At 33.1% G+C, this 13,550-nt stretch overlaps 2 protein-coding genes across 3 annotated transcripts; both read right to left on the minus strand.

Moving 5' to 3' along the window:
- Positions 1-150: 150 nt before the first annotated feature.
- On the minus strand, positions 151-5,385 carry LOC123906985 (disease resistance protein RPV1-like). 2 transcript variants are annotated; one of them, XM_045957031.1, is made up of 6 exons: positions 4,302-5,276; positions 3,062-4,166; positions 2,551-2,826; positions 1,524-2,360; positions 624-1,366; positions 151-554 (listed from the first exon to the last, which is right to left on the minus strand). In XM_045957031.1, the coding sequence occupies exons 1-6, from the start codon at positions 5,078-5,080 to the stop codon at positions 548-550; spliced, it is 3,747 nt and encodes a 1,248-aa protein (XP_045812987.1). In that variant the 5' UTR covers positions 5,081-5,276; the 3' UTR covers positions 151-547. The 2 variants fall into 2 exon arrangements, with proteins under 2 accessions (XP_045812987.1, XP_045812985.1); XM_045957029.1 differs by having other exon boundaries at positions 151-1,366; positions 4,302-5,385.
- Positions 5,386-8,251: 2,866 nt separating this feature from the next.
- Positions 8,252-13,115, minus strand: LOC123906988 (eukaryotic translation initiation factor 3 subunit M-like). Its single transcript, XM_045957037.1, has 10 exons — positions 12,864-13,115; positions 12,126-12,255; positions 11,653-11,791; positions 11,346-11,558; positions 11,015-11,153; positions 9,824-9,974; positions 9,612-9,721; positions 9,437-9,534; positions 9,225-9,294; positions 8,252-8,589 (listed from the first exon to the last, which is right to left on the minus strand). The coding sequence occupies exons 1-10, from the start codon at positions 12,957-12,959 to the stop codon at positions 8,500-8,502; spliced, it is 1,236 nt and encodes a 411-aa protein (XP_045812993.1). The 5' UTR covers positions 12,960-13,115; the 3' UTR covers positions 8,252-8,499.
- Positions 13,116-13,550: the final 435 nt, after the last annotated feature.

The raw sequence follows: 13,550 nt of genomic DNA on the forward strand, positions 1-13,550 counted from the left end.
TATCTTGTCGATATATATATCAGCACCATGAAGCCTATACATTAGTGATTTGCATTGCAATGCTATTCACTGTTACAGAACAATAGATTCTTCTGACTCGGACCACAAAAAAATGCACTATGATGTGAATAAATAATCGTCATTAAAATATTGAAGATAGTTCTCTTTTGGTATTCAATGTAAAAAAACACATAAACAACAAATATTATGAGCAAGTGCTCTTTTGCTTCGTTCAAATTTGAAGAAAAATTTCATTAGAAGTTTAGGTACATGTTTTTCACATTATCCCATAGCTAAACTCTTCTTGAAGCAAATTGAGATTACCCAATTTTTCTGCATATTGAATGACTTATCTAGAAACATGGCTGATTTCCACCTACCAAGTCTATTTAAGCTTACTTTTCATTTTTATTGATCAATAATCAAGTATCCCAGTTACCCTTTCAGAATTAAGATCATAGCTTCAGAATCAACTGCAACGGCAGCTTGCCTTTCCCCAGAACCACATGCTTCAGAAACCAGGGCATTAGTAGCTACCAATCTGTGCTTAAAACCTGTAATCCACAGTTCAAAACTTTATTTGATCGATCCAACACAACTAACAGCACCGATGCTTACCCAACCATTCTTTTACTGTCTGCCATATCCTCATGAGAATGTTCCTTCTCTTTTGTTTTAAGTCATCCATGAGAGGCACTTGAGGAGAGACCTTTCTGACAAATCCTTCCTTGTCTTCACCATTCTTATCTTGTGCATCAAGAAACTCCACTATATCAACAGTTGGTTCATTCTTAACTTGTGCATCAAGAAACTCTTCCAGTTTTTCAACAATAGGTTCATTCTTATCTTGTGCATGAGGAGAGACCTCTCTTACACAGCATTCATTTTCTCCACCACTACTATAAATAACACTCTTATCTTGCGCATGAGAAGAGACCTTTCCGACAAAGCATTTGTTTTCTTCAACACTGCTAAGAATAACTTTCTTATCTATTCCATGAGAATCCTCCACTTTTTCAGCAACCGGTTCATCATATATCAGATAAATTGTTGTCTTCTTTACAATGAAACTGTTTTCAAAAACAACAACTACTTCCACTTTGTTACCAGGTTCTATACTTGATACTACTCTCTGACCCTCCTCATCCCCTAAGGACGATACTGCCTCTCTTTTATAGAGCTGAATGGTGGCCTTTGTGTAATTTTTCACCAACAAGTTTGTAAGGCAATCTGATGCTATGTCATCTGGGGTTGAAGAATAGGCAATGCATATTACTATTGCCTTCAACATACGCCCTTCCACTTGAGGGACTTCAAAACTTACAGAAGAACCTTCACAATTGAAGGTTAACCAATCATTCATATTCTGTAAAAGTGAAAATAGAGTCAATGGAATTTATATAAAAAATCAAACTACCAGAACAATGAGGTCATAAATACAAACAATGGAGAGAGAGAGAGAGAGAGAGAGAGAGAGAGAGAGAGAAAGAGACAGAGAGAGAGAGAGAGAGAGAGTGACAAACCTGTGAAATGTTTTCTTTCAGATTATTGGTGGCTTGGCAATTCATGCCCATTTGTATTAGAACAGACTTCATGGAAGGTTTTGATTCAGAAACGTGCAAGTGACTGCAGCTTTGAGTTAATGCAGAAGTTTTCATATTTGATGCTTGGGAAGTATCTGAAGTCGATTCCAATTCCTTCGAAAGTGAGGCGTAAAAAGCATCCAAAATGATTTTTGCATCTTCAGAAAGTTGAAGTTCACAGCCAAACTTTACCCATAGGCTTCGAAGCCATGAAAGATTGTTGAAAATAGATGACAGTTCCTGGGAACTACCATCTGGTATATGTATATCTAAAGACACAATAAATGACATGGCAACGGATGTTTGGAATAAGGATGAAAGTGCACTTGTTGGTGGCATCCAAGACCAAATGATAGATGGAAATACATCATGCGAGAGTCCTTCATAATCGCGCAAAGAAATATACCCAATGCTTTTTGACCTTAATATTGACAAAGGCATTCTTGTTATTGCGGTGTTATTTGCAAGCAGAGTGGTTAAAGATCCCATTTGTTCCAGGTCCTCTTCCAACTTTTTAATCTTTTTACAACCAGCAAGAATGAAAGTTTTCACAGATTTCAACTTATAGATGCTTCTTGGGAGGCTGCAAAGGCTAACACAATCTTCCAAATTTATTAGAAGAACTTTACTGAGATGTCCAATGCTATGAGAAACCTTAGACAGCATTGGACAATCTGTAAGTACTAGCTTTTCAAGATTAGGCATGTTCGAAAAGTCTGGAGTTTGCGTCAGATAATGAGAATGACTAAGATTAAGAATTTTTAGCTTCTCCATCCTCTGCAAGAAACATAAATATTAAAGAGAAGACTTAGGAAAAAAGCTTCAAAAAATATACAGAAGCAACTACCATGTATCAGTAACCTTAAAAGGTGAAAGTAAAATATTTACATTAAAATTCTTATAAATTCAAGAACTATCTGTTTAAATTTCATCCATAAATAAGAAAAGTGAAAATCAAAATTAATACCTGGGTCTCTTTCCACACAACTTTGACATTGCTGTTTTCCAACTCAATGGAAACTAAATTTCCTTGATAAAAGTTTGCAGGTATGCATGATAAAGGAAATCCCTTCCAAGAAAGCCATCTCAGATTTTTTGAAAGATATTCAAAATCCCCATCAAGTTGTACACCAACAAATTGAAGCAACCTGAGTTTCTTCATCTTCGTAAATGCTTTGGTATTATAACATTTCGCACCATCTCTTGGCAACTTCAAAGCTAATCCTTCAATGGCTTTTGTTCCCTATGCAATAGATCCGACCATAAATTAAAACATGCACAACTTATATATACAACGCAGCTTTTTAGTGATGAAACCAGAAACTTGGTGCTCAAAATGGTACACAACCATATTTTTGAAGTTCTTACGGTTTCAATAAAACAATTGAATGTTAATAACTATTTCATATATGCTAATTTTTCTTCTTTAAGCTGATATTTTAAATTCAGAATTAAACTAAGGTATATGAAGTTCTTACGGTTTTTCCTGCTAATACATTATGAACATCCTCATGAAACCACAGCCTACTACGCTCCTCAGGCTCCTTTCGTGGTTTATCACAAATGATTTCTCTTCCCATATCCCGCAACAAATCATGCATTCTAAGCTTGTTTTCATCATCAATAGTTACTAGGCTCCGCTCAACAAGGACATTTATTCCATTTTCTGCATAAAATCCGCAGCCATTTAATATATGTATAACTTCATTTTTGTCCATCCCAATAAAGAAACAAGCTATGTCTAGAAATATTGCTTTATGGAAATCATCCTCTAAACCATCATAGCTTATTTGTAACTTTTTATGTACTTTGTCATTGGGAATTCTTTTTAGTTTCTCCAATACATCCTCCCAGTCTTTTACATCCCTATCAAACAAATAACGTCCAAGGACTTCTAGAGCTAGCGGCAACCCTCCAGAATACATAATTACATTTTTGGAAATTGCAACAAATTCTTCTGTAGGACTCACTTGCTTGAATGCATGCCATTCAAAAAGCTCAGTTGATTCTCTTTCATCCAATTCTTTATTTGAGAATATTTTGTCGACTACATTCCTTCCAACTATATGCTTGTTTCTAGTTGTGATAATTATTCTACTCCCTTTACCAAACCAATTACGATTTCCACACAAAGCATCCAATTGCTCCAACTCATCCACATCGTCAAGTACAATAAGTACTCTATGATGAGAAAGTCTATCCTTTAATTTGATTTTTCCATCATCAATACTTTCTATCTTCGTCGTCGTTCCTTTGAAGATATTGGATAAAAGTTGTTCTTGTAAACTCACTTTTCCAGCAGGTTGCTGCCAAACTTCTCTAACATTTGAAACGAAGCTTCTGCCTTCAAAATTGCGGCCAATTGTGTTATAAATGGCTTTAGCAATAGTTGTTTTTCCGATTCCCCCCATACCCCACATCCCAAGTAGTAGTACATCATTTGATTGTTGGATGTCTAACAGTTGAATAGCATCTTCCACTCGAGAATCAACTCCCACTGGTTTTTCAGCAATGAACAAGTCTTTCTTGTCAAGCAAATGAACAATTTTTTCAGCAATTTCTTTGATGGCCTTATTTTCATCCCTATATAAATACGAACCAAACAAATTAAGAAAAGGTATACATATATTAAATAATTCCAATTTAGTTGGGTCAAACGGTACCTAATTCCAATTTAGTTCCACAATCGGAAGTAGTTCAATGGTTGACTTAAATTACCTGGAATTTACGAGTACAATGCCAGCAAGGGCAGTAGCATCACGAAGGGTATCCCTCCATTTCCGCGACGCATCCTTCTCCAAAGTTTTGGTCAAGAGACTTTGAAAAGCTTTTCCAAACTCACCAGTTTGGTGACGTACGTCTGAAGGATCAACATCGTAGAAAAGTGGCAGGACTATCTGCCGTATGTTTCTGTAACATTCCATTATTTTCATCAACTCCTCCAAACACCATTGCGAATCTGCATAGTTCTTTGAGAAAACAATAACAGAAATTCTAGACTCTTTGATTGATTGCATTAGTGAAGTTGAAATGTGATCTCCCCTTTGTAGTGACTCATCGTCTTTAAAAACAGTAATTCCATTGTTTTGAAGAGAAGCATATAGATGTGAAATGAATGAAGCACGTGTGTCTTCGCCTCTGAAACTTAAGAACACTTCATACCTCAATAATTGTCCTTCTCGTTTCAACTTTTCAATGTCCAAAGGAGCAGCAGAAACGTCCAAAGCTAACTCTCTGTAAATAACAGAGTTAAACTTCCATGGATCAAGTTTCTTTCCTTTTCGTAGAAGCTCTTCATGTCCTCTTATGTGAGTCAATAGCTTGTCTATCTCTTTGTTTGGTCGATCCAACAAAACATGCTGATGTTTAATCTCTTCAACCAATGTTGCCAAAGTGTACAAATCTTTTATGTCCGTTTCTTGACTGGAACTGGAACCTGAACCAAACACTCGACCTTTTTTTTTTATTTCTTGAAAAACACGTTTCACCGACTCCATCGCAGCACCTCCACTCGATCTTTGTTTTTAGGTTTCGTGGTAATAAGTTATACAATTTTTTCAGAAACGTAAAAAGAAATCGAGTAGTGATGATGAGATTGAAAGAGGAATATGTTGAAATAGAAAACTAGCTAGACAAGAAGAATAAAAAGAAGATGGGTTTTTGTTTTTTATCAAAATTACAAAATATGGTTGTTGATTGATTGATTAAAAGGAATCTCTATTATATTTTATATTTTATATACATAACGAGATTTCCACGGAGATCTCTCGTGCATTTTCCTAAAAATTTCTTAGGTGTCTTTGGTTAATATTAAAATTGTTGGTCTTTTAAAATTGTTTTCCGGACGACTGCAATGTGAAAACACTGACAAAGCGGACATCTATAAACTTATTTGTCTCTTCCTCTGTTACATTTGTAAATTTCATATTGGCAAAATGGCACATGGGTGTATCAGAATTGAGATATATTATTATGTTAATTAAGTTTTTGCTACATTGTAATTCAAACTTTGAAAGTTCACTAAGGACAAGCATACATGGCGGCAAGGCCATGTTTTTTGTTATATTTTATCAATTAAGTCCACAATACTGTTTAGTATGACAGTTAATATAATTTATTTATTTTTACAATAACAGTTAATATAATTTCTTTCCAAACATTTATTTAATTCTGAAATAAAATAATGAAGCTTTGGATTCACGTGTTTTGGATTTATCTCGTTTGATGTTAGACATTTTGATTTGGAATTTATTGAAAATTTTCATTTTTTTTTATCTCCGTGTCTATTATGAGCTATAGATAAATCATGATGATTTTAGAAGTGTTAACATAATTGAGATGTTTAAAATTAAAGTACAAACGTAATTGGAATATTAATTGATTCTATGATATCCAGATGCTTTTAGTTTAGGGGAAAAAAAATTCCAGTGTTGTGAAGAAAATTATGAACATTTTATTTAATAAATAATCAAACTCAATTATTAGCGCTTATAAAAAAAAACTCAATTATTAGCTATAAGTTAAATGAGTCAAGCATAAACCTTACATGCTCGAATAGCTTGTTTCTGAAGAGAGATGACTCATTAACCTAATGTCTTAAAAATTTTGAGTTGAGATGTGGCGTCTTTCTCTTTTCTGATCCTAGAACATGTTCAGACTTTGAAAATTAATTAATTATTTTTGAATCAGTTAAGTACAAGACACTGATTACTGAAGTGTTCAGAACAAAGAAAGAAAGAGAACACAGTTTAGTGCAGTTACTGAGAAAAGGATGATTGTGCTGACTATGGAGACATGAACAAATATTTAGAAGCATGGCACTTGCCACATCCACTGAGTTGACGCATTTATAACATAATAAAAACAATATTCTACTTTTAGCAAGACCTTTTCAACTGTGTCTCGATAATATTAACTTCAACCATATTGTTAATATTAATTGTCCATACCATATCAAGTAGTATTACTTTTTCAACTTTTGACTTTGGACACAAGAATAGGTTGTGATCATTACTAGGGCGGGGCCAGGGTGTAATTTCCAGGAGCTGAAAGAGGAAAAGATGTATTCAATACAGAGTATAGGAAAAAAAACTGTGTGCCTTGCATAGAGAAAAAGATGTACATATATTACATACAATACTCTGTTTCAACACTGTCGTGATAATATTGTTAATGTGTTGGGTAGACAAATTGTCCAGTTGACGTTTAATGTGGATGAATATTGTACATTTGTACCCAAGATATTTGGCATTATTAGAATGGATAAAAGATAATAATATTACCAAAAATAAATTGGTCCAAACGGAAAAAAATTTGATCCCTTTAAATAGAGGGTCAATGATTCAATTCTTGGCTATGCGTATGAAAAAAATTTAGTTAAAAAGAGAAAACTCTTCTTGTGTGTCCCACAAGTTTGCCGACATAAATAAATTAATCATCGTTAATGACGGTAAAAATTTCGTATGATAAACTCTTTTTTAGGTTACCATGATATTTTTATATAGGCTTAAATTCACTTTTGATCCCCCTATTTTCAAAAAAATGAAGTTTTGCTCCCCCTATTTTAAAAACCAACTTTTTAGTCCCCCAATTTTAACTTTTTTTGAGTTTTGATCCCTCATCCTATTTTAGGGCTAATTTTGTTGATGTGACATTGCCATTAATGCATATCAGCGTCCACGTCGACAAATTTAATATCCATGTCATTATTTATTTTTAATTCAATAAAACTAATTTTATAAAATATTTTAATTATTAAAATTATAGTATTTTTAAAAAAAATCAATAAAAAAATAATTCAAAAACATCAAAAATCACACCAAACAATCCATAGCCCCCATTATCATCATCCACTTATCCAATTATCCTACTCTTCTTACCAACCCAAAAACAAAATAATCACGTTTCAGCATCATCATCGTAAACTCATTAAAATAAAAAATCCCAAAATTCACAACCTCTAATTTATTAAACCTAAGAAAAAAACAAACAATCACAACATGGACATGGTCCTCTTTGATTGATGAAATCCATAAGGAAGGATTCTCTCTGATGGATAATAAAATTCAAGTAGTTGAAGGTTTGATAATTAGGGTTTCAGATTTCATATTTTATAAGATTTAACAATTATTATTTCAATTGAATATATAATTCTAATAATTAAAATATTTTATAAATAAAGTTTTATTGAATTTAAAAATATATAATAATGACATGGATATTAAATTTGTCCACATGAATGTTGCCACATCATTAATTACAAGGCCACGTCAACAAAATTAACCCCAAAATGAGATGGGGGATCAAAACTAAAAAAAATGAAAATAAGGGGACTAAAAAACTGATTTTTAAAATAGGGGGACCAAAACTTCATTTTTTTGAAAATAGGGGGACCAAAAGTACATTTAAGTCTTTTATATATTATGCAAATAACAATGTGCCATGTGAACCTAATGATGTAAATAATCTCTTGCTACTTGGATGAAAGCTTGAACTCGTCAACCATTTCATGTATTACCAACAATATCAAACAATTTCAAAATTTTGGAACATTTATCATAATAACTCCCTTCTTATTCTTTTTTAAAAATTCATTTTCATTTTCACTCATTTTCTTCTAAGTTTATTCACTCAGTTTCCACCAACTACAAAAAAAAATCAGAATACACTAAACATCAAATGGTTTCGGTCCATCGATATAATATACTCAGAAACAAATTTAAATCCAAAATTCAAAATGGCTTCTCTCTTAATGTTAGTAGTACAATTAGAGTCAAAAGCCAAAAACTAAAACAAAAGTAAATATTGTAAACAGAACAAATTACAATCTCTTCCTTCCTCTCTCTTAAAGATTAAAAAAAAATTCGACCTGGATTAATCTAGTTACTTAACAAAATGGCTTCAGATCAAGAAGTCCTCAGCGAACTACCAAACCTTGGGCTGCCTGGGACCCATCCTCCGATGTTTTGCTGGCCTGAAGAGTACTGATTACATTTGAAATATTTCCCTACAAGTAGAAGAATGAACAAATAATAATAAGTTGCTCGGTTGAAAGTAATGGCATTTCCATCTTTATAAACACATGATCAAACAGTTAATTAAGTGCAATAGAACTATCATCATCTAGAACATGTCCTATAATAATGTAGTGAAAAAAACTGCTTAAGAGAAAGCAAAGCATTCTTCAGAAACATAAGGATCTTGTGGGTAAAATAGCTGAAAATGTATACACTGTGAATTAACAGTATAAAAAGTGTATACAGCAGGCATAAAAATTGCATTTAAGAATAGTTTAAGAAACAAGTAATTAGGTCCCAGATCCAAATATATATAGTACTATTCAAATTTACAGGGTTTTAAAATCCGAAAATAAAATATTGGTAAACTTATGATAGTTAAATTAATAAACAATAAGTTATTGGTTGAAATTCATAATTGCAAAAGCAAAAGTATTCCTTTTTCATATTTTCTACCGTTAAAGCTAAATTAATGAATTCAATTGTCATCCTCATTATTGTTATATGTGGTAAAATTTATTTTTCCAAAATATCTGCAAAATAGGGATGACATAAATAAACATTTCTATGCACAAAATAACATCGAATTTATAATTCTGAAAATGATATATGAGAAATTATTTACCCTCCAAGCTGCTAGCTTTGTTCTCAGTGTTTGCCATTGATGTTGACCAAACACCCGATCAGTATGATGACTGCACATATCAACACTTGCATTAAAGTATGAATAATGTTTTAAAACTAGAACCGAATTTACAAAAAATAGCTACAGCAATCAGGTGCATGTCCACATGTAAAATAGCCAGAAGAAAAGCCATAAGTTGAGGTACAACATACCTAACAACTACAACTTGGTTCATTTGGTCCATCTTACAGTCAATTAGCTTTGCCGTTATTGCTTTGAAGACCCATAATTCAACTTCATCATCATTGATCTGAAAAGGAGATGCAATGTTTGAATTATGCTAGGTAAAATGCAAAAACAAAACATACACAGTAAATTCAAATTTACCTGAAGTGTGTCCCTGATAAGTTCGTACGAAATTTGGCCAGATCCATCAGAGCTGAGATCAACCAACGACATCAATCTCATTTTTGCTATGCATTCTTCATGCACAAGGCCTAAACAACATTATTTCATCAAAACATTTAGGTAGAAACACGGCGGAAGAGAACTCTGGAAACATAACTAATGATAATCAAATGTGCACGAACAATATTTACCATAGTCTTTCAATAAGGTTGAATTTGCAGTGTGAAATTCTAAGTATGCATCAAGCCTCTGAGTAAGAAAAATCTTGAGAAGCTGATATAACAAAGCATATTTGTCATCCTTCTCCAGTTGCTCAACAGCAGGCAAGTTCAGTAAATCACACTACAACATGAAAATCAAAATACAACTTTATGACTGCTCTAGAGAATATTCAATGCTGTAGACAAAAATTATATAAAATAGCAGACTTCAACATCTAAACAAGGTAAGTCAAAATTGAACTTTTTCTTAGAATCTGGATAACACTAAAATATGGTTCATTAAAAAAGTTACATTATTCATATATTTGATTTATAACAGTGCACTATTACAAGTGAAGTCCAATGTTGTCAATTGAGGATTACCGAAAATAGCAGTTTGTTCGAATTCCTGTGGCAGTGTTATAGAGCCGCTATTTGACAGCACTTTGTACTAAATAGTATATTGCGGAACAATAATATTTGTTCCAATTGCCCTACGCTATAGCCCCACTAATTGACAACACTGGTGAGGTCATAGCTTCAGGTGCAATGCACTGCTCCTAGTCTCCTCTTGTGGTTTAACTATAGGGAATGAAAGAAAACTGGAAAATAAAGCACACTGCTTTCAATGTTGTCGCACATTGGAGTCACAAAAAAGAAGAGGTTGGAGTCGCAGACACGAGACCAGAAAGATAGAAGAGGCTGCAATAGGGAGAACTGGAGAAGAAAGATTCACAAAGGAGAGACACAACAGGGAGAAGGGGCTGCCTGAGAGTTGGGATTATTTAAAATGATTATGCAACAAGGATGTTGCAAGTCAAAACACAGGAAAGAAAAAAAAAAAAAAAAAAAAAAGCAGATTCTAAAGTTTTAATGATTCCATTGATTCAATGCAGCAAACAATTTTTTCCTGGTGAAGGATTCGGAATCTTATGGGCAAAAAGGGACAGCAATTCCACAGTATATAAAAACGAATTTGACTGCTTTGCCTATAAGAGAAAAATAAATATACAAGACAAGACAATCCAAAAGGCAAACAGAAGTTCTTAATTTAGTTGTCACCGTATGAGAAGATATTACTTTCACCAAATGCAACTAATAACTATGATTGAATATGGGAGTCTGGGAGACCGAAACAATAATTCCGTGCAATAGTTTAAACATCATTGTTACACAAATTACCTGGAATACATCAGGAGCCTTGACAAAATCAACAATTGCACGCACAGCTTCCTCCTTGGCTTCACTCAAAACATGTGCATCTTCTCCAGAAAAAGTAGCCAGGTAACTGGTGAGGAACTTGAAAGAATCCTTTGACAAACTGGGATGAAAGATGTAACACAAATAAATACCTTTCATATTAAAATATAGAGATTGTGATACGGATAAAGGACCACTGGCATATTGAGCAGTGATACTGATGAAAAGAGCCTGAAGTTAAATTCCTACTCCAAAGAGAAGTAAAGAGGAGATATTCTAAATTGCACTAAAAGGAAAGAACTTTCTGCTATACCTTTTGTTTTCCTTCAAAACATTAGAGATCGCGAGAAAGAGTTCTCTCTGTTCTGGTACCCCTATTTTCCACTCTTTCAAGAAGCTGTCAATCTTTTTGAATGAAGGAATAATGTATTCTGTGACTTTCCCATCAACAGCTAAATTCAATGCCTTCAAGTAGACATAAAACTGGCAGTATGGAGTCTCCAATAGAGTATACAGATTGATCAAACTGCAAAGAAAAGATGTATTAAAAATAATAAAATTAAGTAGTCACAGTAGCATGCATTACCAAAATTTCAAGACTAAGTAGGATGTAATATTACATCTTCAATCGCACTGCCGGCTTTTCATTTGGCTGCTGAACTAATTTTGCAGTTATAACTTTCACAATCTCCATCACTTCATCTGTATTCTCAGTCTTTGTAACAAGATTGCAGATAACAGTGAAGATGGACTCAACCTCTGGCATAAGAAATAACAGATCTTGTTAACAGTTACATTCTGCCCAAATATTTGTCACCCATATTATCACACCTATCCATGCAACATCAAATTGGATTCCAAACTAGAAAGTGAAAAATGAATTAATCAACAAAATCCACAGATGCAACATCATCAAGCAGCAAAAAATGGCCGAGGAAATATCACACATCAAGTTAGCATAAATGAATGCTAATATGCTATATTCAACCAAACTATGCATGTTTACACCAATTTACCACTGCAAAGTAAATAATACCTCATGATTCAATTCAAAGATTATGTATGTATCAAAAAGAAAAAAAAGGCATTCTACCTTTTTCAGAAACCTTTGAGAAGATCAATTCAGCAGAAGTAATCATCAACGATGCCAGCTCCAACCACTTCCCAAAAGCAATGAACTCTTCAGCCTCCTTGCAGAGTCGGCTAACTTCACGCTCAGCAGCCTAACAAACCAATACAGAAGCATTAAATTCACAAATATAAATCAAATCAAAAACATAATCAACTTCTCACAAATACCATAAATCCATGATAATTGATTCTACAAAACAGAAATACAAATGGTAAAAAAAAAAAAAACTTATCTAACATTTGCTATGTTTCTTTCAAGTTTTCTCATTCCCTAAACCACTCCTCTAGCACCCACAATCCCAAAAAACAAAAAGACAATTCCATACATTTCCAACCTAACCCTGTTGCATCATCACAGTCTTCCATCCAACCTTCCAAAATGAAATCTATCAATTATATAATATTTTCTTAACATCAAAATTTTATTAGAAATTCTAGAACACACTAGAATGATAAAGAACAAATTAAAACAAACACACCTTAATTTGATTAAAAGAAATCCAAATTTTGCCCAAATTACAAACACAATTTTCAATTTCGCACATAAAAAACACGCAGTGAATATAAACAAATTCAATCCAAAACCAAAAACAATCAAATCAACAAAATCAATAAACAATTTCGACTCATTTTTCATAATCAGAAGAAAGAAGAAAAAACGATGGCTTATTGAGTGATCGATGCGGGAATGAGGAATTACCTCGGGACCAGCATCAGCCCAGGTAAGCTCAGAAATGAATCGGACGACGGAAAGAGCGGCGTCTTCTTCGGAAGTAGGAACCACCACCGACGTCATGGTTTGTGCGGCGAGATTGTTAGGGTTTGGAATCTCGCACAGCACACGAATTACACAGTCAAGTGAGAAGTAACTGAAAACCCTAGATACTTATTCTTTCTGGTTATTTAGAGTTTATTTAGAGTTATGCTAAAAGTAATAATAGTGATAATGTTTGGACTAAATACAAATATTTTGTGGGTTTTATGTATTTTTACTAACTCAGATCAGATCGGACTCTCGAACTAGATTAGACGTTTACAAACTGAATACTGATGGTGAAAACTAAAAAAATTATTTTGATTTAATTTTTAAATAGACCACTTGTTAAAATAATTTGTATTCTTTTTACAAGTAAATAATATGCTTAACCAGTGCCTCTGCCCAGGGCAGCATTTTCCAAAAATATATACTAATATTTCGAGTCACGTTTTTTCTTAAATAATCACTTTTAAGAATATTAAATTTGTTTATTACAACTTTTGGAAATAATCATAAAATAAAAAATGCTGAAAATAAGAAGCTAATATTATTTAGTCAAAAAAAAAAAAGAAGCTAATATTATAGTAGCTTCTGAAAAAATAGACAAAAATGTCCTTACATAAATTTTAA

Source organism: Trifolium pratense, linkage group LG2, assembly GCF_020283565.1.
Source record: "Trifolium pratense cultivar HEN17-A07 linkage group LG2, ARS_RC_1.1, whole genome shotgun sequence".
NCBI lineage: Eukaryota > Viridiplantae > Streptophyta > Magnoliopsida > Fabales > Fabaceae > Trifolium > Trifolium pratense.